This window comes from Microtus oregoni, unplaced genomic scaffold (genome assembly GCF_018167655.1).
Source record: "Microtus oregoni isolate MIOR12 unplaced genomic scaffold, Mior012 000016F_ref0000370, whole genome shotgun sequence".
Lineage (NCBI taxonomy): Eukaryota > Metazoa > Chordata > Mammalia > Rodentia > Cricetidae > Microtus > Microtus oregoni.
This window is the reverse complement of record NW_024543075.1, coordinates 12,892,708-12,916,099: the sequence shown is the minus strand read 5'-3', so window position 1 is coordinate 12,916,099 and position 23,392 is coordinate 12,892,708. Positions and strand designations below refer to the sequence as shown.

The window sequence follows — 23,392 nt, the reverse complement described above, 5'->3', positions numbered from 1 at the left end:
TTCCAACTCTCTGCTTAGTACAGAGCACTCAATAAATGTCATATGAATTAATTAATAGATAATCAGAGAATGTCAGAAACAAATGATAATACAGATGTTCATTTTAAACTATCAACTATGGCAGTCCTATAAGGGAAAAGCATTTTTAAAAGTCTTTTCCTACTGTAGAAATAATTTTTATTTTATTTTTATTAGCATACAAAAAATTGGGTTTTATCATAGCATTTTTCAAACAATTTTTTTGTTGATTCTTTTCTCACTTCCACCATGATATTCTGAAAAATACATTTGTAAAGTACTTTCTCCTTTTAACACATAGCAAGAAGCTAGTTTTCTGTTTGTTTGCTTGGTTTTTTCTTGTTTCTTAAGACAGGTATCATGTAGCCCAGGTTGGCTCAACTTACTATGTAGCTCAAAAGAACCTTAGGCTTCAGATTCTCTTGCCTCCACTTTCTGATGCTGGGATTACAGCTGTGCACCACCACATCCAGCTTTTACACACTGCTGGGGATCCAACCCAGGGCCTCCTTCATGCTAGGCAAGCACTCTACCAAGTGGGCCACGTCCCCTAGTGCAAAAACCTCTTTTAAGCAGCAACCTGGAAAACTCAAAGAGCTGCCAAGTCCTTTCTTCTCTGCATCTAAAGTCGTGCCCACCCAAGCGCGGCACTCTTTCACTCTTGACTGCAAAAGGCAAACTCTGTCCCCGGCTCTAGCTTTGCTCGTTTAATCTGAATCCCATGTCTGCCTAGGCTCTGCCACATAGCAGTTAGCATGTGAGGGAGTGGGCAGACTGCCACCTGCACAGGACATGTAAGCAGCCAGGATGTCTCATACAGAGACGCTTGAGGAATCTGTCCAATGGGAGGTTCTGTGACAGGGAGAATGGAGGCCTGGGAAGGCAATATTCCTCCCCCTTGAACCATACAATGTGATCCCGCAGCCTATCATTTCTAAATGCTTCCAATAAATGTTGCATTTGGGAGAAGAACCCATGACTAAAAAGAAAACTAGAACTAGGCTGTTATAGATAAAACCGAAGAATGGGAGGGGGAAAATTCTATGTGTTCTGTTAAGTTTTAAGTATCCTAATGTAATTGTTTATAACCCCCAGTGCATGCACACACACACACACACACACACACACACACACACACACACACACCTGTATAAGTTGATTTGTATAAGAAAAATCAACTCTTTTTAGAGGACAGAAAACTGAGGTTCAAAGAAGTCTGCATAATCAGCAGGAGCCATGATTTTAGGGCAGGAACTCTCCATCTCTAAGAAGTCTGTCATTTTCCAGCTTAACTTCCTCTCCTTTCCTTCACTCTGTTTTAAGCCTTCTCTCAGTCATTTGCAGTCACAGACAAATTAACTCATTACCAGTCAGGGTGAATGAACCTTTGTTGATTTAATGATATTCATTTACCAGGGAGTCATTTGTTGGGCATTCATCAGGTGCCTAGTTCTAGACAGGTTCCCCAAATACCAGAGTGTGGCCTCTCTTAGCAAGGCTCTCAGAAACTGCTGAAAAGAAAGGCAAAAACCTAAAATATGTCTGTACCAGAAACAGTAAAGGTCAGGAATCAGGATAACAGAAAGGGATTGGTCATCCTCAACTGCAAGGATTTAAGATGTCTCATGACCACAATGCGACAGACCCTATTACCTTCAGCATTATCCATGCACTGGGGGAGGGAAAAGTTCAGATACCAGAACATGTCCCCCTTCTAATTCCTGCTTGGCCCTCAGTGGAGACAGAACTATTCCAGGAGGTAACGTACACTGGAGCTCATCAAATTTCTTCATGTCATTATCCCTGAGTGATAATTCAACTTGAAATAGATTTAGACATTAAGAAAAATCTGACTCTTAGGAGTAATTCTACCACTTACCTCCCTCACTCAGATGTCCCTGTCCTAAGCTGCAGAGAGATATTGTTCCACTGTGATCTCCTGCTCATCCCCAACTCCCTTGTGTTTGGAGTTCAGATGAAACGGGAGCCCTGTACTTCCCTCACTCTCATTGTCTAATCCTGTAATAACCCACCGACTTCATCTCCGATGACAGTGCCCAGACAGGTTAATAGCTAAGCATGACCATCAGTGCCCTCATCCCTTCTTGATTACCTCACAACAGTCTTTGCTTCCCCGCTTCCCATTTTCCCTTGAGCAACCCAGCTTCCAAGCCCTCCTCCCCCAAAGGCTTTCAGAATCTAAGCAGTAAAAATCACCTTCATGTGATACTAAACCACTAAGGAGGGCAAAAGGCTCAGCATGGAGCATGCATCGGCATGCATGAATATATGCATAACTGCCACTAAAGAGCAAAGGAAGTTGAGTATAATATTCAGAATGGAAAAAAATTGGATGTTGCCAAACTGCAAGAGTTATCCCAGCTCTGAAAATAATATAAGTTTATAAGTAATATTAAATTAAATAATATTAAATAATAAAATGCAAATAAAGGAAAAAGCACAGAAGGTCTTCTGTTGATATGAAAAAGGTGGCAAGAAATCAGGACAGTGTTGCAAGGCATGGCTGAGTAAATCACAGGCCATTAAAAATAATCACTATGAAATCCGAATCACAGCATGAAAATGTTATGGATATATTAAGTCAAAAATAACATAACTAAATATGCAGTATACTTTTAAAATCTGTTGATTTAAAGATGGTGGGATAATGAGTAATGTTTTAAGACACGATTAGAGGCTACAATGTTGTCTTTATACTAAAAAGAAATACGTAGGCAAGCAGGAAATGAGTTAGTGCCAGACAACTGTCGCCGTACAAGAGTATGATCATTGTTGATTTAACAGTGTTCGTTTATGAGGGAGTCATTTTCTGGGCATTGGACAGGTGCCTGTTCTGAACAGGTTCCCCAAATGGCAGGGCATGGCCTCTATCAGCACGGCTCTCAATGACTGTTGAGAAGAAAGACAAAAACCCATAAGAGAGAACCTGAAATCTGTCTATACCAGAAACACTCACTGCAGGGCCAGGAATCAGGACAGGTAGCTAACTGTGATCACAGATGCAAAGTCTTGTCCCAGTTTGGTTATTAATGTTGACCACTTCCAAACTTAAAATTAATCTCTGGAATGGTTAGTGTCAACTGTCAACCTGACACAATCTAGAGACATCTAGGAGATGGGCCTTTGGGCAGGCTTCTGGGGGTTATCTTGGCTATGTTAATGAAGTGGGAAGACCCGCCTACTGTGGGTGGCACCATTCCCTAACTAGGATCCTAGACTGTAAGAGTAGGGAAGGGAGCCAAGTAGCAGCATGCCTTCTTCACTCTTTGCTTCTTGCCTGGGAATACAATGTAATCATCCAGTATACACCAGGAACAACCTTAGCGTCTCATGGAAGTTCCTTGGCTATCCTTGGAAATTGAGCTACTTCAGAAATCACCAAAACCATGTATATGGCTATTGTAAAGACACACAAATGTGACTCTCTCTTGAGAAGCTCAAAGCCAACGCTTAGGTGTGTCTTATCCTTTCTCTGAGTGCCCACGATAAGCCTGTACTCTCATCTCTTTCTAATCAACTTCAAAGAGACTCATGAAATGTTTTTCTGCAGCAAAGTCATGAATCCTGTCTTCACCAGAGTAAAAGTCTCTGGAAAGAACCCCTTGGCAGCAGCATGGGGCTGTATCTCTGGCCTTTGCCCTACTGACACTGACAGCCTCATCAGCAAGCCATACTCTGATTTTACATGATTGGTAAATATTGAAAGGCGCCAAGAAATGGAACTTTGGATTGCAGCAGTGTGAAGGGATGGGAATGACCAGGAGGAAGGGATCTCAATGGAATCCCACAAGCCGTTTTCTAAGGCTGAAACATAGAACCTTCATGTCCTTGGCTCCTCAGTGTAGGCAAGTATAGAGGAACCTGAAGACTTCTCACTTAAGTTCAGAAGTCACTGGTGTCCTGTTGACCACACTGAGACCTGCTGGGGCCCCATTTCTGCATGCCCAGGACCCATTGTCAGAGTCATTCATTTTCACAACCTCCCTGAGGTAGGGAGGGTGGAGTTTTCATATGTGCATGCCTGTGTGGGCGTGTGTGTGTGTGTGTGTGTGTGTGTGTGTATGTGTGTGTGTGTGTGTTGATGTTTCTAGATGTTACAGTGTTACGTTTATAATAAGAAGAAACATATACTTATTTTCACAAAATCTCCAGGCCACAGGATTCCTTACACTGCCTTGATTAGTGTGCACCACCGTTCTGAATTTTAGCTCTTTACTTACAAAAATAAACTCGCCCTCACCCACCTCCCAGTGTCTAACAACCACCATCCTGTTTTCCTTCTCTAAGAATCTGATTACCTTGTGTGGTATCCTTCCTTTTATGTTTTTTAAAATAGCATTTAGCATCATGTCCCCCAAGGTTGATTCACTTACAACATGTCCCAGAATTCCCTTCATCTTCAAGCAGAATGGTGGTCCATAGTAGAAAGACACCATGAGGCAGATCTTCCCTTCTGTTCTGTTCTGGTCTCTTCTGCTGTTTTGTTTTGTATAGAGACCAGGCCTCATGTAGCCCAACTCGGCCTTGAACTCTTTATATAGCTGTGGTAGTTTGAATGAGAATGTCCCCCCGACACACACACACCCGGAAGGCTTTGATGTTTGAACACTTGGTTCCCAGTAGGTGGCACTGCTTGTGGAGGTCCAGAAGAGGTGACCTTGCTGGAGCAAGCGCAACACTGGGCATTGGATTTGAGGTTTCAAAGCCTCAGACCATTCCCACTTCACTCTTTCCTCTTTCTGCTCATGGTTCAAGAAATAAGCTCTCCGCTTGATGTTCCAGTTGCCATGGCTGCTGTCTCTCAACCATGATGGGCCCTTTTCCCTCAGGAACCATAAGCCCAAATAAGTCCTTTCTTCTGTAAGTTGCTTGGCCCTGGGTTTTAGAAAGGTAACTAACACGGGAACTATAGCTGGCCTGGAATTGCCTGTACCTCCCAGCTGTTGAGATTACAGATGTTCATTACGCCTCCCAGTTTTGTTCAGTGCTGGGGATGGAACCCAGGGATCAAGCATAATAAGCACACACGCTACCCACTGAGTTGCATCCCTATCCCAGATGGACAGTTTTAAGAGGCTGTTGCCATCTCGTGGGATCGCTATCAGACCATCCTTGTTACTATTATAGCTCTAATCCCAAGATCAAGTCTCATCCCCAGGTCTCAGCTGGTTCATTCTTATAACACATCTCAAGTGGTCATTTGTTTGGAAACATGCCAAGGCTTCTAGTCCTTCTCCCAGAGTCTGAATAGTTCGTCCTCTCGCCTCCCAAGACCATGTACTTACTCATTGTTTGCTGAGAGTCCCTACCTCAGGCTGAGTTTAACCCGCTTGTCCAGATACCAATCTCTTGATGGGATCCAAGCTAGCAGCCACCTGCCTCAAGGGCTTATCTATGGCTGGACCTTTGTCCACCCCATCCTCCATTTCCTGTGAACCCTGAATGGGGGTGGGGGGTGCGTTCAGCCCTGGCCACCTTCCAATCACCCCTCATTAGATGATGCTTGGCAGTTTCCCTTCAAGTGATAGGTGGAAGGCAGAGTCTGACAGGCACTGGTCCAGACCCACTTACAGCCAGAGAGAGTTCCTTCCTTGGGTGATGACCCCTGTGAACCTGGTCAGGCGCCGGGCATCCACTTCGATCCACTGATGGAGGTCGTTCCGGCCAGCACACCAAGCCCCGTCATGAAAGTCGTTTTCATTAATGCCTGCCTGGAAAGAAGAGAGGGGTGTTCAGAAAGACCTTGGGGATATAGATGACTAAGATAGATCTTGTCTTGAGACTGAGAGGAAGGGAGGGAGGACAAGAGAAGGAAATGAGGAAGGGAAAGAAGAAAAACCACTGTTCCATGAACTCCTTATTCTAAACCATGAGAGGAAGTTGTTGAGTATTTACAAGTTGGGAATATCTCAGTATAGCATGTTTTCTTCTAGGCCAGTGTGAAAGACTAAATTTAATGAGGTCCTATTAGTTATCCATTCAACATACAAAAACCCATCTCTTACATACCCATCATGGCGGCGGGCAACATTGATTGTCAGATTGACAAGATCTAGAATCAACTACTTGACAAAATTCTGGGTGGGTCTGGGAGCGAGTTTCTAGATTGGGTTAACTGGGTTTGGAAGATTCACCCTGAATGTGGGCGGTGCCATTTCTGGGCTAAGGTCCCAGACTGAATGAAAAGAGAAAAGTACGAAACACCAGGCCTTATCACTCTCTTCTTCCTGGCTGTAGACACAATGCGACCCACTGCCTCATGCTCCCAATGCCATACCTTCCCACCTGGATGGACTGAACCCTCAAACTCTGGGACAAAATAAACGCTTCTTTCTTTAAGTTGTGTTAGTCAGGTGTTTTGTCCCAGCAATGAGAAAAGTAGCTCATCCACCACCCACACACCAGGTGCTGGGGAACCTCACCACCCAGGCAGCAAGCAATTACAGCAACAAAAACTGGAGCACAGGAGGCAGGTGCTATTCGGGGACTCAGAGCAAACTGCCATGGGAGCATTTAAGGACAGTTCCACTGAGTCCCTGAGAGCACACAGCGACTCCCCAAAGACAGGAGCAGCGTGGAGCTGGCCCCAAAGTGTAAGTCCTGACCAATGAGCATCTGTCCATGACCGTTTAACTTGTTTGCTGTGTTCACTATTACTCACTAATATGGATAGACATTTTGTGCTTGTATTTCCAACGTAGGTCAGATTCATGCTCTGACGGTATCCCTGTCCTCTCACCATTTAAAGAGATAATTCCTTGACGGAATGTTTTTTAAAAAAAAAATTAATTAAGGACATTTGAGTCAAGAGAAGCCTTCTGATTTACTAGACTCAGTCTGCATGAATTCTGTTTTATTTTTCTGTGACTACTTTATATGATTATAGCCAGATGAAAGAAAGTACAAATCTTAGAATGACAGGTCATCTCAGCCTGAAGAGACAGCTCTGTGGTTAAAAGTGGCTGCTCTTGCAGAGGACCAGAATTGGGGTCCTGCAGCCCTTGTCAGGTGGGTCACAACTGCCTGTAACCCCAGCTCCCAAGGATCTGATGCCTTCTTCTGGCTTCCACAGGTACCTATATCCATGAGAACATTGCCTACAACACACACACACACACACCACAAATGAATGTTTTTAAGAAAATAATAAGTCAGTTCATCATCTCTATTTCTCCCATCATCTTTATCGTTGAGTACTTTTTAGTACATTAGGACAGACTGACTTCTAATGAGCAGCCGAATATGAAGTACAGGCTCCAGCTTTGTATACAACTGGGCTCCAAGCCCCATTAGCAGAACCCTAGACCAATCACCACATGAGCTAACAAGCAGTCTTAGTTAGGTTTCTTTTGCTACGATAAACTGCCATCACCAAAATCAACTCGGACAGAAAAGGGTTAATTTCAGCTTACACATTTCAGGTGACGGTCCATCACCGAGAGAAGTCAAGGCAGGAACCTGGGGACAAGAATTGAAGCAAAGACCATGGAGGAGTGCTGCTTACTAGCTTGCTCCTCATAGCTTGCTCCTCATAGATTGCCCAGCTCAATTTCTTATACCACTCACTCCCACCATCCTGTAGTTGACATCACCCTCAGTCATCTGAGCCCTTCTACATCAGTCATTAACCAAGAAAATGCCCTACAGACTTGCCTATGGGCCAATCTTATGGAGGCATTTTCTTCATTAATATTTCCTCTTCCAAGATATGTCTAGGTTTGGGACCAGCTGACAAAAACCAACCATCACAGCAGTTTCTTATCAGCTTCAAACTTGGTCCATGCATCCCTAGCAAGTCCGGACACCACCCTCAGTGACCTTCGAGGCAAAGGGTAGAATGTGGACAACATACTGTCTTCAACATGCACTGCCGTCTCAAGCTACCGTGAGCTGCAGGAACTCCTAATCAATACTCCTCAGAAAGTAAGCTTTAAACTAACCAAGACGTCATGGTCAGGTGGCCTTGGAGATATCGGTGACGGTAATGGTGCAGTCTCCTGAAATCATCAGGAAGCATTTGCACTGCGCTGTGTTTCCAGTGGCTCTGGGTACCGAAGTAGGTTAATCACTAAGAAACCCAGCGTCTGCTGCACAGCATCTTAGTTTCTAGCCCTGACAGACAGCAGGGAGGCGAGATGCCAGGCCTCGGGCTATAATTATCCAGCCACTTCCTCCCTACAGTGGAAGGCAATTATCCTCCTAATGACAGAGATTTGCAGCACATTAATGACCTATAATGTCACAACTTGTGCCCTCTCAAGAAACTAGAACATGCACTTATGTTTTTGTTGTGGTTCCCCTCTTCTCGTAAACGCGTTGGAGACAGCCCTTTAGAGCTCCATTCATCGGGTAGCTCAGACCTTCGCTGAACCTCTGCTAAGCAGCCAGTATAAAAGGGGAAAGGTGTGTGCACCTCACCCCCAGGTACTAGAGCAGACTGAAGCCCACACATGGCACCACAGTGATAGCCACCACCCAGATGCTGGCAGACAGTGTATTCCATGGATGTACACCACAGGCCCTAAGTCCCAGCTGACATTCTGGATTTGGATAGATGCTCTGGGCCTTGGTTTACAGGTATCTGTATGCTGGGGCCCTAATCCTTTCTTCATCAATGGCCATCGCCAAGTGTGAGTTCAAATAATGAATGCTCGCCCAAGACTGAGGAAATGGCTCGGTTAGTAAAGTGTAAGGATGTGAGTTCCATCTCCAGCAGCCACATAAAAGCTGGTCATGGTGTCTGTAACTAGTTTGTAACTGGTCTGTAGTTGGCCTGTAACTATAGTGTTTAGGGTAGCGGTAGAGACAGGCAGATCCCTGGAAAACAACGGCCAACCCATTTAGCGGATTAGTAAGTGCTGGGTTCAGTGAGATACCCTGTCTTAAACATAAGGTAGAGAGGGGTAGAGGAAGACACCCATACAGTTAACTGACGTGGGATTCCCCTCTGTATGCTGTGAATACCACTGGTTAATAAAGGACTGCTTTGGACCTCTAATAGAGCAGAACTTAGGTAGGTGGGAAATACTAAACTGAATGCTGGCAGAAAGGAGGCAGAGTCAGAGAAAAGTCATGTAGCCCCGCTGGAGACAGATGCTGGTAAGCCACAGACAATACACAGATTAATAGAAATGGTTAAATTAATATGTAAGAGTTAGCCAATAAGAAGCTAGAGCTAATGGGCCAAGCACTGATTTAATTAATACAGTTTCTGTGGGATTATTTTGGTTCTGGGCGTCTGGGAACCAGCTAGTGGCCTCCTTCAACAGTTAACCACCAGCCTCTACACACACACACACACACACACACACACACATGCACACACACACACACACATACACACACATACACACACACACATACACACATACACACACATACACACACACACATACACACACATACACACACACACATACACACACACACACATACACACACATACACACACACACATACACACACACACACATACACACACACACACATACACACACATACACACACACACATACACACACACACATACACACACACACACATGCACACACACACACATACACACACACACACACACACACGCACACATGCACACATGCATACATTCGCGCATGCTCGTATACACACACGTATACCAAAACAAAACAGTGCTTCATAGATGTTAGTTGTCAGAGTATTTAAAGCAGGAAAATTTGGCTGGCTAGCATTGACAACAGGTAGAAACACGAGTGCTTTATGAATAATTTCACATTTTACAGGATCCAGGAAATTAGGCCACTCTTCCAGTTCACTGCCGTCACATTTTTATCTAACTTAAAACATCCAGGAAACGGCTATGAACTCAGAAGAAAGGAGATTGGTGATCTAAGGTTCTCAACATGCATTCACCCTGCCCTTCTGAGGATAATGTGGCAATGTCTGAAGTCGCTGGGAGCTATTGCATCTAGGGGAGAGGGTGTCACCCGACATCTGCAATGCACAGAGCAACTGCTGCATGCAGAGCTGCCTGAGGTAAATGAAGCTGTGGACTCTGCTCTAAGGTAAGGCTGACGAGCACTGAGCAATGTGCTGGCTTGGATGCCTACACTGTAGAATCCTAGAAGCCGGGGCTGTCTGCGTGCTCCTCCTCATCAGCTGACCAGGGCATGGAATTGCATTTAAGGTTCCTGGCTTTACCAGCCTAGAAATATTGTTTCTGCTGCCAGTCTCAGTTCGTTCTAGACACAGCAGCCAGTCAATTAAATAGAGCACAGTGTTGGGGTTTTTTTTTGTGGGGGAGGGAGGGACGGGGATGTTTCCGGCTGGTGGAGATGACTCACTGGGAAATTATAGCCATCTCTGCAAAATCAATTAGGAACTTAAAAAGCAAGCATCCAGAGAGGTCACCAAATTATTCCACGGGGTAATAAACGGTATTAGCGAAATGCCTCTGAGAAACCAGAAAATGAGAACATTCATCCCTGTGTTTAAGATGCTAAGGAGAGCTGACAGGAGGGCTGAGGGGGTAAAGGCACTTGCCACAAAATCCAGAGATGTGAGTTCAAATCCCAGGACATGCACGATGGAGAGAGAACACTGACTCCTTCAAGTTGTCCTGACTTGCGCTTACCTCCCTGTGCATTAACGATAAACACAATTTTAGAAAAAAAACTAAAAATAAAGAAGTTAGGGAAACACTTGCTACATTTTGGAAAGCCTCCCCTTAAATGTTGAAAATAAAAGATTTGATTCCTTCAAGTATAAGCGCATCTGAAAAACACCACTAGTAGGTGTAATTTATTTTTTCTACTATGACAGCAAATAAGTTGAGAACTAATGCAATTTTCTCAAGGCAATCAAGTTATACAAGACATTTGCAGGGCACATAAAAGTCTCATTTTTGTGAAGGTTAAATGTGGCTGGAGGTCCGTAGCAAAGAGGCTATCTAATATGACCCACTTGAGAGGCCAGAAAATGCATTCACCTCAGGGTGCTGGGGAAAACATGCTGGGTTTCCTTTGTCCATCCCTCAAAAAAAAAAAAATCCTCCGAATGAAACAACATACAAAATACAGCTTTAGTCTCTTGTAAAATTCAAAGACACGTGTCTTCCCTAAATCACAGCACATGCAGATAGAGCCGGGGCCGGGAGTCATTAGTGACAGGAGACAGAAGTACAACTCCCTGACAGAACTCTGAGAACCCAGCCCCAGACTAGTTCAGGAAAGTGCAGGGGTCATGAAGGAGGGGTGGGCAGGACTGAAGTGGGATGGCTTCCCGAGGGGCATGAGGGATCAACTGATCTTTTCTCAACTCCATGGATAACTGGAAAATTGTTCAAAAAAAAAAAAGTCATGAAACCCAGATTTACGGATCCGGGGCCAGTAAGAAAAGTGCGACAGATTTCGGGGAATGTCAGCCCACAGAGGAGTAAGACAGGCATCTCCATTCTTCTCACCCTTGGCCAGGCTAGAGAGCACCACACAGTTGGACTTAGGAGCTAACAAAACCAACACAAATGTGCTAGGAAACAGAAAGGCGCTTTAGGAAATTGTAGCGGGTGTCTCTGGAAGGGGACCTCGCTTGTATAAAGCAAGAACAGGTTACTTTCTGGAAGAAGTAAAGGGCAAGAAGGCACTCTTGAAAACGAGGAATGTGACTGAATTTTAGAAACAAAAATATAAGAAGAAGAAGCTGAGGGAATCTCATAGAAAGTAAACAACACACAAAAATAGAGAGTTGGGGGAATTAAAACAGAAAAAGAAATCTAAAATATTTTTGGGGGAAGGAAATCCTACTGAATAAAAATTGTAAGATAATTTTCCTGATCTGAAAGACTTCAGTGTCCAAAACCCTAAGCACACAATGAATAATCTAAGACATGTTACCATCACACTTCATAATATCAGAAACAGAAGGTGCAGAAACCACCAAAGAGGAAACAAAAGCAGAGAAAAGATGGGTCAGTCAATAAAAGCATTTGTCAGGCAAGCAATGTGACCTGAGTTCGAGCCACAGAACCCCATAAAAAAGCTGGGCAGGACAGGTAAGCTTATAACCCCAGCTCTGGGGAAGTGGGGACAAATGGAGCCCAGGGCTCTTGGGCCAGCCAGTCTAGCTGAATCAGCAAGTTCCAGGTTCAATGAGAGACCCTGTCTCAAAATATAAGGTAGAGAGCAGAGAAGAAAACATCTGATATCAACCTCTGGCCTCCACATACATGCATACACACATGCTCACGCACACACATGCATCTACGCCCATGAACAAAAAACAAAGAACACAGAACAAAGATGCTGACAGAATTCTCAACAGCAGTACTTACAAAAATGGAGAGAATATAAATTCAGAATTCTCTAAAGATCTCTTATCCTAGAATTTTATGCTGAACAATCAACCCATTGTGATGGGATAATAAGCACATATTTCGATTCATCAGTGTAAAAAATAAAAATATTACCACCCTTCTTCACAACAAAATGGCCTTACACTTAGATTCAACGACAGATGAACAAAAACTCTAGACCCTGTGAATGCCTGCTACTTTTGCTGCCCCCATCCAAACTAAGGATGTAGCACAAAACATTATCAATATAGTCAAGCTTCCCTAATGGTGGGTCTCACCATACACCTCATAGTCTAAAAATGTGACAAGGACTTATAACTTAAAAGCCTTAACGATAAACAGGATGGAATAAATAAACCCAGGCGTGATCTTTTACTGAGAAATAGACAAACGTAAGTGACAGGTGATGTTAAGACTGTACCCCAACCCATGACTCAGTCAATGAGAAAAAGGAGGGTGAGACCTGCATTTAGATTATAAGAAAAAAGTAATTCTCTGAACTCAGGGATTCTACCACTCTATCTGTGTTGTTGCTCAACCAGGTAAAATAAACTTCCTCACATTTGCTACCCTGGATCTCCAGTGCTGGTGAGAAAGAGAGAGAGAGAGAGAGAGAGAGAGAGAGAGAGAGAGAGAGAGAGAGAGGAGAGGAGAGGAGAGGAGAGGAGAGGAGAGGAGAGGAGAGGAGAGGAGAGGAGAGTGTGTGTGTTTGGGGGAGCTGGGTTATTTGATTCTCACAATCCTCTCTCCCAGATTTTATTGCTCAAGCAGCATTTCCATGAAATTACCAGAGGGTCTTGTCAGACACAATCTAGAATGCCATCGCAGGTCTGTGAGAAAGGAGCTGAAACCATTTGTCCCTCAGAGAGCTGTTTTAGGAGAGTTACCAGCCCTAGTCCCTTGCTACCGGCAGTGAGATGGGGTCCTTCAGTTCAGAGCACAGAGGGAATTCCAGGCTATGACAGGTTTTCAGCATAGAATTCTCAGAATGATGAAGTCTCATGATAGTAGCTGTACAGATGAATAAGTGAACAAGCCAGGGCTCCTGAAAAGATAGCCACAGAGACACAGAAAGCAAAACCTAGCGAAAAATCACTCATAACCTCAGCTTTGCAGAAAAGTATATTAGCCATTTCACACACTCGGCCTTGGTGTGACGTGGAGGAGGAATCTTTTTAATAATATGAGCAATTCTAGGAAAACAGAAGGTCAAGAAATAAATAAAATGAACTTCCATGCTCCAGAGTTAACATATTTATTGGCTCAATAGGAAGTAATATTTTGGTATCCATAAAAAGGAAAAAGCTTAAGATAGATCTACTTTAAAAAAAAAATTAAGATACAGGGCCAGCAAAGATGGCTCAGCAGGCAAGAGTACTTGCAGAGAAAGCCTGAATTTCATGCCAGTAACTCATAATAGAAGGAGAGAACCAACTCCCAAAAGTTGTCCTCTGGTCTCCACATGTGAGCCAGTGCCTGCACACATACACACACACACACCCCTGCACACACGCACACACACACATACACACACACATACACACACGTAGTAAGTAAAATTGAGACACTATTTTCATTGAATGCATGAAGAAGGGGGTGAGTATGTGTTGATCACATTCACAAATACTAAGGAAGCAACCACTTCAGCAATAAATGGGAGTGTACAAGAAGTCAGGAAGCATCTGAGGGATAAAACTGAGTTGATAGTCTCATCTTCCATAGCCAGCATCCCAAAGGCACAGCCAAAGGCTATAAATTAATACTTAGCAATATATCCATATGATTTACTAGTACTTAAATTCCCCCAAGAAACAACTAAAAGCATCTGACAGTTGTTCCCCATTCCAGGGCTGGTGGCAGTCAGGTCTACAGAATATTTCCTATAGGCCAGGCATCATGTGAAGGGCTTTGCTTGGTGGCTTTTATGGAAAGCGACTCACTCTCCAGACGACATTACTGAGCTGTATCTCCCTTTACCCCCAGCCAGCTCTGTGAGGAAACATCTGGAAGCAAATCAAAAAGTCATAGCCAAACAACTGTAACCATTTAGCAAGTCTAAGATAATAAACTTACAACTGCTATTCATCAGGCACAGCCCAGGGTTATTTATACACAAAACAGTAAAATGAGAGTTACATTTTAAAGTAGTTTTGAGGGAGGGAAAAAAATGAAAAGAAACGGTGACTTGTCAGGTTCCCGACAAGTTTCCACCTTTAGTGGTGGGTAAGGGAGAGCCTGAGAGTGTTGGCAGGCGCTCTGATTAGGGGAGCTAAGGAGTTCACGTGAAGCCATCATGTGGTATGACTGTCAGCCCTTCCATGAAACTCTGCAATGAGCCCAAGACAAGCTCGATAAATCCATGAAACTGCTCAGGTGCCTGGGGCGGGAGAGATGGCTCAGCAGTTAGGAGCACTTGCTGCTCTTAATACCCGGTTCCCAGCACCCATCTTCTTATAGACTTGCAACAGCCTGCAACTCCAGCTCCAGGGGACCCAATGCCTCCTTCTCCTCTGAGGTCACCTTCACACATGGGGCATACACAGAAACACGGATGTAAAAATAAATCTCTAAAAATAAACTGAAATCTTTGCAGGTGTCTATAAACAAAGCATTCTGCACAGGCCAAACCTTGGTCTCTGAAGTCAGCTGGGAAAACCGTGCTCACTGATTGTGAGGCCACTTCTAAAATTCAAAACTAATGTCTGAATTTTTTTCCCTGCAGCAGCCAGGGAAGTCTGTGAACAGCCAGGAACTAAACTGAAAACATAGCTGAAAAAAAAAATACCTATTAAGTGCACTAGAAGCATGTATTGTTTTTAAAAATGAGGAAAGGTAGGAAAGATGCTCATTGAAATAAAATGAAAGAATGTTCAACTAAAACCAAAGAACTGCATTGGTCATGATAGCTGGATGTGCATGAAACAAGTTTAATTCTCAAAAAGAGCAGTCATTAAGACTGCATGAAATCCCCTTGCCCCATCAATACAGCATAGTGTGGACAGACTCCAAAGTTCACACAAGCACAAGTCCTTGCCCTGCTTCATCATCAGCTCCATCTCCAAGGAGAGTAGTCTTTTCTTCCTTCCTTCCTTCCTTTCTTTTTTTTAAATATTTATTTATTTATTCATTATGTATACAATATTCTGTCTGTGTGTATGACCGCAGGCCAGAAGAGGGCACCAGACCCCATTACAGATGGTTGTGAGCCACCATGTGGTTGCTGGGAATTGAACTCAGGACCTTTGGAAGAGCAGGCAATGCTCTTAACCTCTGAGCCATCTCTCCAGCCCCTTCCTTCCTTCCTTCTTTCCTCTCTCCCTTCCTTTCTTCCTTCCTTCCTTCTTTTCTTCATTCTTTCCTCCCTTCCTTCCTTACTTATTTACTTACTTTCTTTTTGGGGGGGGTTTTCAAGACAGGATTTCTCTTTGTAACAAACAGTCCTGGATGTCCTGGAACTCTGTAGATCAGGCTGGCCTTGAGCTAACAGATCTGCCTGCCTCTGCTCCCTACCCTGAGTGCTAGGATTAAAGATATGTGCTGCCACCACCCGGCTGTAGAGTGGCCTTAACACTGGAATTATCAACATCAGACCCTGGGTCCTGGAAGCCCTACAGACAAATACTCAGCCAACCATCCCCCAAAACCAGGCAAAAGAGGCAAACCACATAGATAAGCAGAGAAAAGATAGTCATTCACCGTGGCCACATTGGGAATGGAACAGATAAGGAGATCCACCACCCTAGTTTCCATTCTGTTGCTGTGATAAAATATCATGAAGAAAAGAAACTTACAAAAGGAAGGGATTTATTTCAGCTTACAATTGCAGGTCATAGTCCATTGTTGTGGAGGAGTCAAGGCAGGAACTTCAAACAGCTAGCCACATCACCTCCACAGTCAAGAAGGGAGAAAAACAAACGTTTTCATGCTTGCTGGCTCAATTGCTGGTGCTTAACTCAATGTCTCCACTCTTATAAGGTTCAGGACCCCCTGCCTAGGAAATGGTGCCACCCACAGTGGGCTGAGCCTTCCCACATGAATTAACTTCATTAAGAAGTTGACAAATAAAGCTGACCCTAACTTCCAGGACCACCCCAAGTCTGTCCATGGGGTGCTGCCATGATGTTTAAAGTTTAAACAGAGGGCAAGAGCGGTCTTGGTTAAGTTGTGGGTTCGACCATCACTGACCCATGGTTGTCTGAGATCCAGCCTTTCCCTTAAGATGTTCTGACAAGTTGTCTTGTGAAATCTCTTCCTGGGGGACAAATTACCCCTCTGGCTGGCACCAGGCTTCAGCCTTTTACTTCTCCAGCATGATTTTCCTGTAAAATGTCCAGCTTCTCTTAGTTTGCTGTCTCAATGGTCTTGACATCCAAAGAGAGGGGCACAAAGGTCTCTTTAGGGTTATCGTCATTTCTTCTGGCAGAGTTACAGTCCATCTGTAAAATGGGATTGAAATAGAATCCCTAGGAGAAGACTGCTGGGTGGCCACACATTCCTTGGACTAAATCATCTACAGACCGTCCATCGCAGAAAGGGAAGGGAACAAAATTCACTCTGTTTTCTGGCTGAACCAGCTGCAACTTGTGACTAAATTTACTTTATGATACACCCCCAACTATCCTGTCAAGAGGAGAGCTTGGTCCATTTAGCCTGTTGACAAGTGCTCTTTCAGTGAGTCACCGCCATGGTTTAGACATTCTATTTTTGGATTTCATTTTTCCTATAGCTATTGACCCATTTCTTTGCTTGAAGTTTATCTTTCCTATACTTTCCAAAGATCCGCATCTTTTTTCAGTTAAGCTGATGGAACTCACTTAATTCTCTATGTTGTTGAGTAAGTTGAACTCCCTATTCTGAGCAGTGATAAAATCGTTATTTCTATTCCTCTCCACCTCTTCTCTTGTTTTGCCAAGGTCTAATTTCATCCATTACATTTTTCTTATCATCCGCTTTTGTATTGGCTTTCATCTTTCACTGACATAATAAACAGTGTGCAGCTATGGGGTAGAACACGACAGTTGAATACTAATACATGTGTGAAGATGGGATCTGGACACTGGCACGTCTAAAACCACACAAGTCATTTGTTTTCACCAGAAACACTTTAAAAAAAATCTTTCTATATGCTTATTTTAAAATACTCAACTAATCGCTGCAGACCTTGATCACCCTACGGTGCTGAAGAATATGTTCACAGTGAAAGCTAGCTCCTTCCTCCTTCTCCTCCCCCTCTTCTTTGCCCTCCTCCACTCTCCTCCTTTTCTTAAGACAGGGTATCATTTGGCCCCGAATGGCCTCTAGCAGCTTCTGTATTCACAATGGAAGCTGCTTCTGCTATTGATTATTTTTTAAGATTCACTTTATGTCACTGTGTGTGCTTGAGTGCATACATGTGTACCATGTACATGCAGATGTCCTCAGAGGCCAGAGAGGGCATTGGCTCCCCGGGAACTGGAGTTGCAACAGCTGGTTGTGAGCTGCCCAACGTGGGTGTTGGGAGCCAAACTCTGGAGCTCTGCAAGAGCAGCAAGCACTTTCCACCCCCGGGCACCTCTGCAGCCTCTTTTTCTGCCCCCTCCAATTTATTCTCCTCCCTTCTCATAGAGTGAAGGCTGGCTTCAGACTAACTCACTGTGCAGCTAATCCTCCTGCCTCTGCCTCGCAGATCTGGAATCCCAGGTGTGTGCTACAGTGTCCAACCACAAGACACTCCTTCGGAAGAAAATAAGAGTGTATACCCATTGCTAAAGTAAGTACTCATTATGAATTTTCCAAGGGAGTCATCGTTTAAAATATCCACTTCCATTATTACCATACACATGCAAATACCCCCAAAATTCCAGTGTTTTGGCACCTAGCACTGTCTCCCAGACTGCAGCTTCAAGCCAGATGCACAATGAAGTCCCTTTATGAGAAGAGACAGAAGGGCAAGCTTTGACTCAGAATTATCCTCACTGGGATTATTTTTGCCTCTGAAGCACAGCAGCCCCCAGTACACAGCAGCCCCCCGTACACAGCAGCCCAGTACACAACAGCATCCAGGAAACAGCAGCCCCTGAGAAACAGCAGCCCTCGGTACACAGCAGCCCCCAGTACACAGCAGCTCCCAGTACACAGCAGCTCCCAGTACACGACAGTCCCCAGTACACAGCAACCCCAGTACAGAGCAGCCCCAGTACACAGCACTCAGTACACAGGAGCCCCCGTACACAGAAGCCCCAGCACACAGCAGCCCCTAGTACACAGCAGCCCCAGTACACAGCAGCCCCCGTATACAGCAGCATCCAGGAAGGGCTTGTGGGGTCACAGTTAAATGTCTTGTGGCCAGCCCATAACCAGAAACCAATAGAGGCTGAGCACCATGAGACTGCGTCAGGACTGGACAATCAAGCAGGATGGGACACACAGAGGCAAACTGCAGAGCTCCAGGCTCTTCTTTCCAGGAAAAATGTCTCTTAGCTGGGAGAGGTGTGACTCCAGGTGCACGGGCACCAAATCATATGTCTCTGCAAAGCCACGGGTGTGAGCAGTGAGACCAGCCTTGTGATCATCACACCAAGCTAAAACTCAATTCAAGGGCAGGCAAGATGATTCAGCAGGGAAAGGTGCTGAGAGCCAAGCCTGATGACTTAAATTCAATCCCCAGGACCTACGTGGTAGAAGGAGAGCAGAAACTCCTCAAAGTTGTCCCTGGCCCCACACATATATGATAAATGAATGTAATAATAAGACCTTTAGTTCAGTAGTCCACACCTGACTTCCTGACCCAAGGGCACACAGATCGCTTCAAGTGAAAAAGAAGATCAAATCCCCGTAACTGGACTCCAGTATCTGCTTCAAGATGCGCTATAAGCCCCCTTGAAAGCAGTACCAGAGCACTGGACGGTGCCAGGGGACACATACAGGCACTCTATTCCAGAAAGGGGATATAAAGGGCCAGAGTCATCTCTAACCTGCATGACAAGACGGGGCCACTGCGTATCAAACACTGTGACTAAGCATGTAGAGAGTGGGTAATTGTGACATATCATGCTTTTCTTTGTGTGTGTGTGTGGTTTTTCGAGACAGGGTTTCTCTGTAGCTTTGGAGCCTGTTCCAGAACTAGCTCTTGTTGACCAGGCTGGCCTTGAACTCACAGAGATCTGCCTGCCTCTGCCTCCCAAGTGCTGGGATTAAAGGTGTGCGCCACCACTGGTGGCCCAGCAATACCGTGCTTTTCTTATGACCTCAAAATAATGCCCCTTTAAAGGAAGCTCTGATCTGTGGCTGGCTTTCCTACCATTGTAGGAGCCATGGTGATATCCAGAGTCAAGACAGACTTTCAGAAGTTCCTGTCCTCTGTCCTTGTGCATATGGCAGCACTTCCTAACTACAGCTTTAAAGCGGGCGCCTCCATCCTTTCTGCTTCTCTAGAACACACTGGACAAATAAGAATTGTCTTGACCCATACAGTGAATCCAGGAGTGTCCGACCTGTGGCCCACATGAAAGGCACTGTGATGTGACAGTATCATCTACAGAGGTCACACCCAAGATCCATGCAATTGAGTTACAAACAATATTGCAAAAAAAAAAAAAGAAAGAAAGAAAGAAAAAAAGAAAAAAAGAAAGGAAGGAAGAAAGAAAGAAAGAGTCTTGTGTCTTAAGTACATTGACGATTTCGTGTCAGAGCTCTGCTGGACTGCCTGTGGGTTGTGGGCTGTGGGTTAGACAGCCCCTCCTAATGTCTAAAGAACAGCACAGAAATGCATCACTTGGAAATGGCAATTGCTATTAACCTGCTCAGGCCTCTCCAGCCACCTGACGTGTTGACAGTGGAATGAGTCACTTAGTCAGGCGTACCACCGTTTACGAGCCCCAGCAAAGCTCTTAGAGACTTCAAAGGATGCTTCGGAGATGGGGCAGGTAGTGAGCTGCTGTTAGATGTGCCACCTGAGTAGCAGGTGTTGTACAGTATAGGTCTCTAAGCAAAACAGCCTACATCTTTATCCTAGCAGCTGTGCGTGCTTGCAAGAGACTAGCTCAATCCGGTCCGTTGACTGTTGGCGTTCCCTCAGAGGATCACTGGACCCTCCCCTGAGATGCCAGCACTCCCCCAGTCATTGGTATGTATTTCTTCCCCAATTGCATGTGACCTCACTGGCGCTAGAGTTAAAAGGCTGGGGAAGGTTAGTGGGGTGGAGGGCTATCTATCTCTGTGGCTGTGAAAAAGCCATAGTCTCTGCTGGGGTAAAGGCTCTCCAGTGCAGCTTCTTTGGGGTCCCCCACATCCTGCAAGTATCCCCTCACCCACTTTGCTACTTTGCTTTCTGTTGCTGTGATAAAGCACTACACCCCAAAGTCCCTTGAGGGACACATTCTACTTTACAGGTTACAGTGTATCACAGAGGGAAGCTAATGTAGATACTCCTGGCAGGAGCTTGAAGCAGAAACCATCAGAGGAATGCTACTTACTAGCTTGCTTCCCCAGGCTCTCACAGCTGCCTTTCTTACATAGCCCAGGCCCACTGCCCAGGGGTGGCACTGCCCACAGTAGACTGGACCCTCTCACATCAATCAGTAATCCAAAAACAAAATGACCCACAGACAAATATGATGAAAGCAGGTCCTCGATTCTCAGGTATGTCTAGGTTTATGCAAGTTGACCAAAACAAACTCTGATGCTCACGTTATGTAAGTAAAGCCCAATAAACTCATTAGTTCCCCAGGGCAAATGTCAGTGGAATCCTATTTTGGTTTGTCACTGGGAACTTAAGAAGAGGGGATAGACAGTGTTTACATCTCCTCGGGGAAAGACTCCTTAGCTTACTCCTAAGACAAACCACAGGCAAAGGATCGGAACATATTTTAGAGGCTTGTCTGCAGACTCTTTGAGGCTTACAGTGTTCCTTTCCAGGCAATCTGCAGTTCCTCTGGGGCAAAGGAGACCAGGAACTGTGTCAGTGAGATCACAGCGGGAAAGTCAGTGGAAAAGGTCCAAAGAGCCCTGGAGGAACAGTCACTGAGACACTGTGAGTGGCCAAACCTTTCCCATCCTTCCAACTGTTCCTCTTTTTTAAACCTTTGGAATATCTGGTCCCTATGTACTGATGCAGTGGAAGCCCTGTTTCATCATTAAACATATATTATAAAGTTCACAGGAAAAGCTGGCAAAAAGCAAGAGTCATAAGTTGGGCCACAGGGATGCTTTCAAAGTCCTCTGCTTAAAATGAGACGGTTGTTATTTCTGCCACACTGCAGCAGGTACATCCCGGTGAAGGCTCGCTGTTTGCAAACTCCTGTCCTGTAAAACCCAAGTTCCTGGGGGAAATCTCATTCCAGTCAAGTCATTCCAGAAGTCTGTGTAACTCTCTGTGAACTGAAGCTTCCAGAACAAAAGTCATACCTATGTTAAAGAGTCTCCAAAGCTGATTAACTGAGTGACACTCCCAGTGATGGTGAGGAGTTGGGATATTGCAGGTCAAACTACCTTGGGCTACCTTCATCCCCCTTAACAGCCATTCAGTGCCCACCTCTGTGTTTGACCTAACATCCTTGTGACTACAGTGTAAATGCCTTTGGATGTACCAATAGACCACCAACCCAAAGGCTGAGGATGCCATCGGACAACATCTGAGACCTATAGCAGAGATGTCCCAGACTGGTTGTAAGCTATGCATCTGAAATTCCTAATGATGTGTTGAAAAGGTGTCTCCATTCATTCCTTTTTTTTGTCCTGTTACTGTATATATAAAAAAAAAAAACCTTCATAAAAGTATTAGCATGTTAGAACACAGCATTGCAGAGAACTTGAATCCCTGTTTATGGCCATTGTCACTCACATTTGGCTCCAGAACAAACTATCTCTGTGCTTTGAAGTGAAAACTATTTATTGGCATTGATGCCTGCAACCACAAGACTCAAATCAATAAAAAAATATAAGCAGTTAAATCTGAGCACAGACAAGGCAATGGCTTTAGACACTTGAGATCAAGCTAGGGAGCTAGCTCAGTTGGTAAAGCACTCATTGTAGACAAAAGTATCTAAGTCTGGTCTTCCAAACTCACAAAAAAGCTGGGTACATAATTGTAAACCCAGCACTGGGAAGGAGGAGACCAGCGAGATCTCTGGGGCTAGCTGACTAACCAACCTGGTCACATCACTGAGCTCCAGGTCAGTGCAAAACTCGGTCTCAAAAAAGATGGACAGTACCTGAGGAGCAACACTCAAGGTTGACCTCTGATTTACACACACACACCCACATACACACACACACACACCACATGCACACACATACACACATGCACGAATGCATGCACACACGTACAACACAGGTGTAAGCTTGATCTTTCAAAAGAATCATTTATGATATGTAATAGAAGGTGGGGTGCTGCTGATTTCTGGAGGCCAAAAGACAACTCACAGAGGAAGTGAGCAAAAATGAAGACTGGACCCACTCTAAGCCAAAGGAATAGGAAGAGGAGGACTGTACTGTGCTACACAGCAGCCTCAGCTTCCCTCTGCAGAGTATACTCCCATCAGCTGCTGTTACATGGTACAGCACACCATCAGTACCTAGTCAACCCACAGATCATTGCTCCCATCTGTGGACTCCAAGAGCCATGGAGCCGAGACAGTCAAACACAGACTCCGTGGCTGTGCCGAGTGGGTGTAGCTGTCTTGTCATTGCTCCTTGCATGCAATGCCATACTCACTTACATTGAATTCAGTATTGAGAGCAACCCCGAGGTGGCTGAACATGTTTGGGAGGATGTGGAAAATTATGTAAAAATATATGAAGAACTTGGGTCCCCCGTGACCTTTTCCTTGAAGCAATCCTCCATGGATGTCAAAGAAGGAAAACAATGTGAAACAAATGCCAGTACCAAGTGATGTCGCTCCTTAGTGACCTCACTCCTGTACCTGCCAGCAAGTGTGTCCAGGGAACACCCTGGAAATCAGGACACATTAGGCAGCGAGAGTGTCAGCACAAGGCAGGGACAGCAGAGAGGTAGTGGCTGACTCATCCCTGAAGATGTCACCTAGATCA

General features: G+C 44.8%; 1 protein-coding gene across 2 annotated transcripts in view; it reads right to left on the bottom strand.

Moving 5' to 3' along the window:
* Cpxm2 (carboxypeptidase X, M14 family member 2) overlaps positions 1 to 23,392 on the bottom strand; it is a 116,456-nt gene that overhangs the window by 60,073 nt on the left and 32,991 nt on the right. For both annotated transcript variants that reach the window (XM_041666558.1, XM_041666559.1), the window contains exon 4: positions 5,611 to 5,750. In XM_041666558.1, coding sequence (XP_041522492.1) covers positions 5,611 to 5,750 — 140 coding nt within the window. The remainder of the gene's footprint in view (positions 1 to 5,610; positions 5,751 to 23,392) is intronic.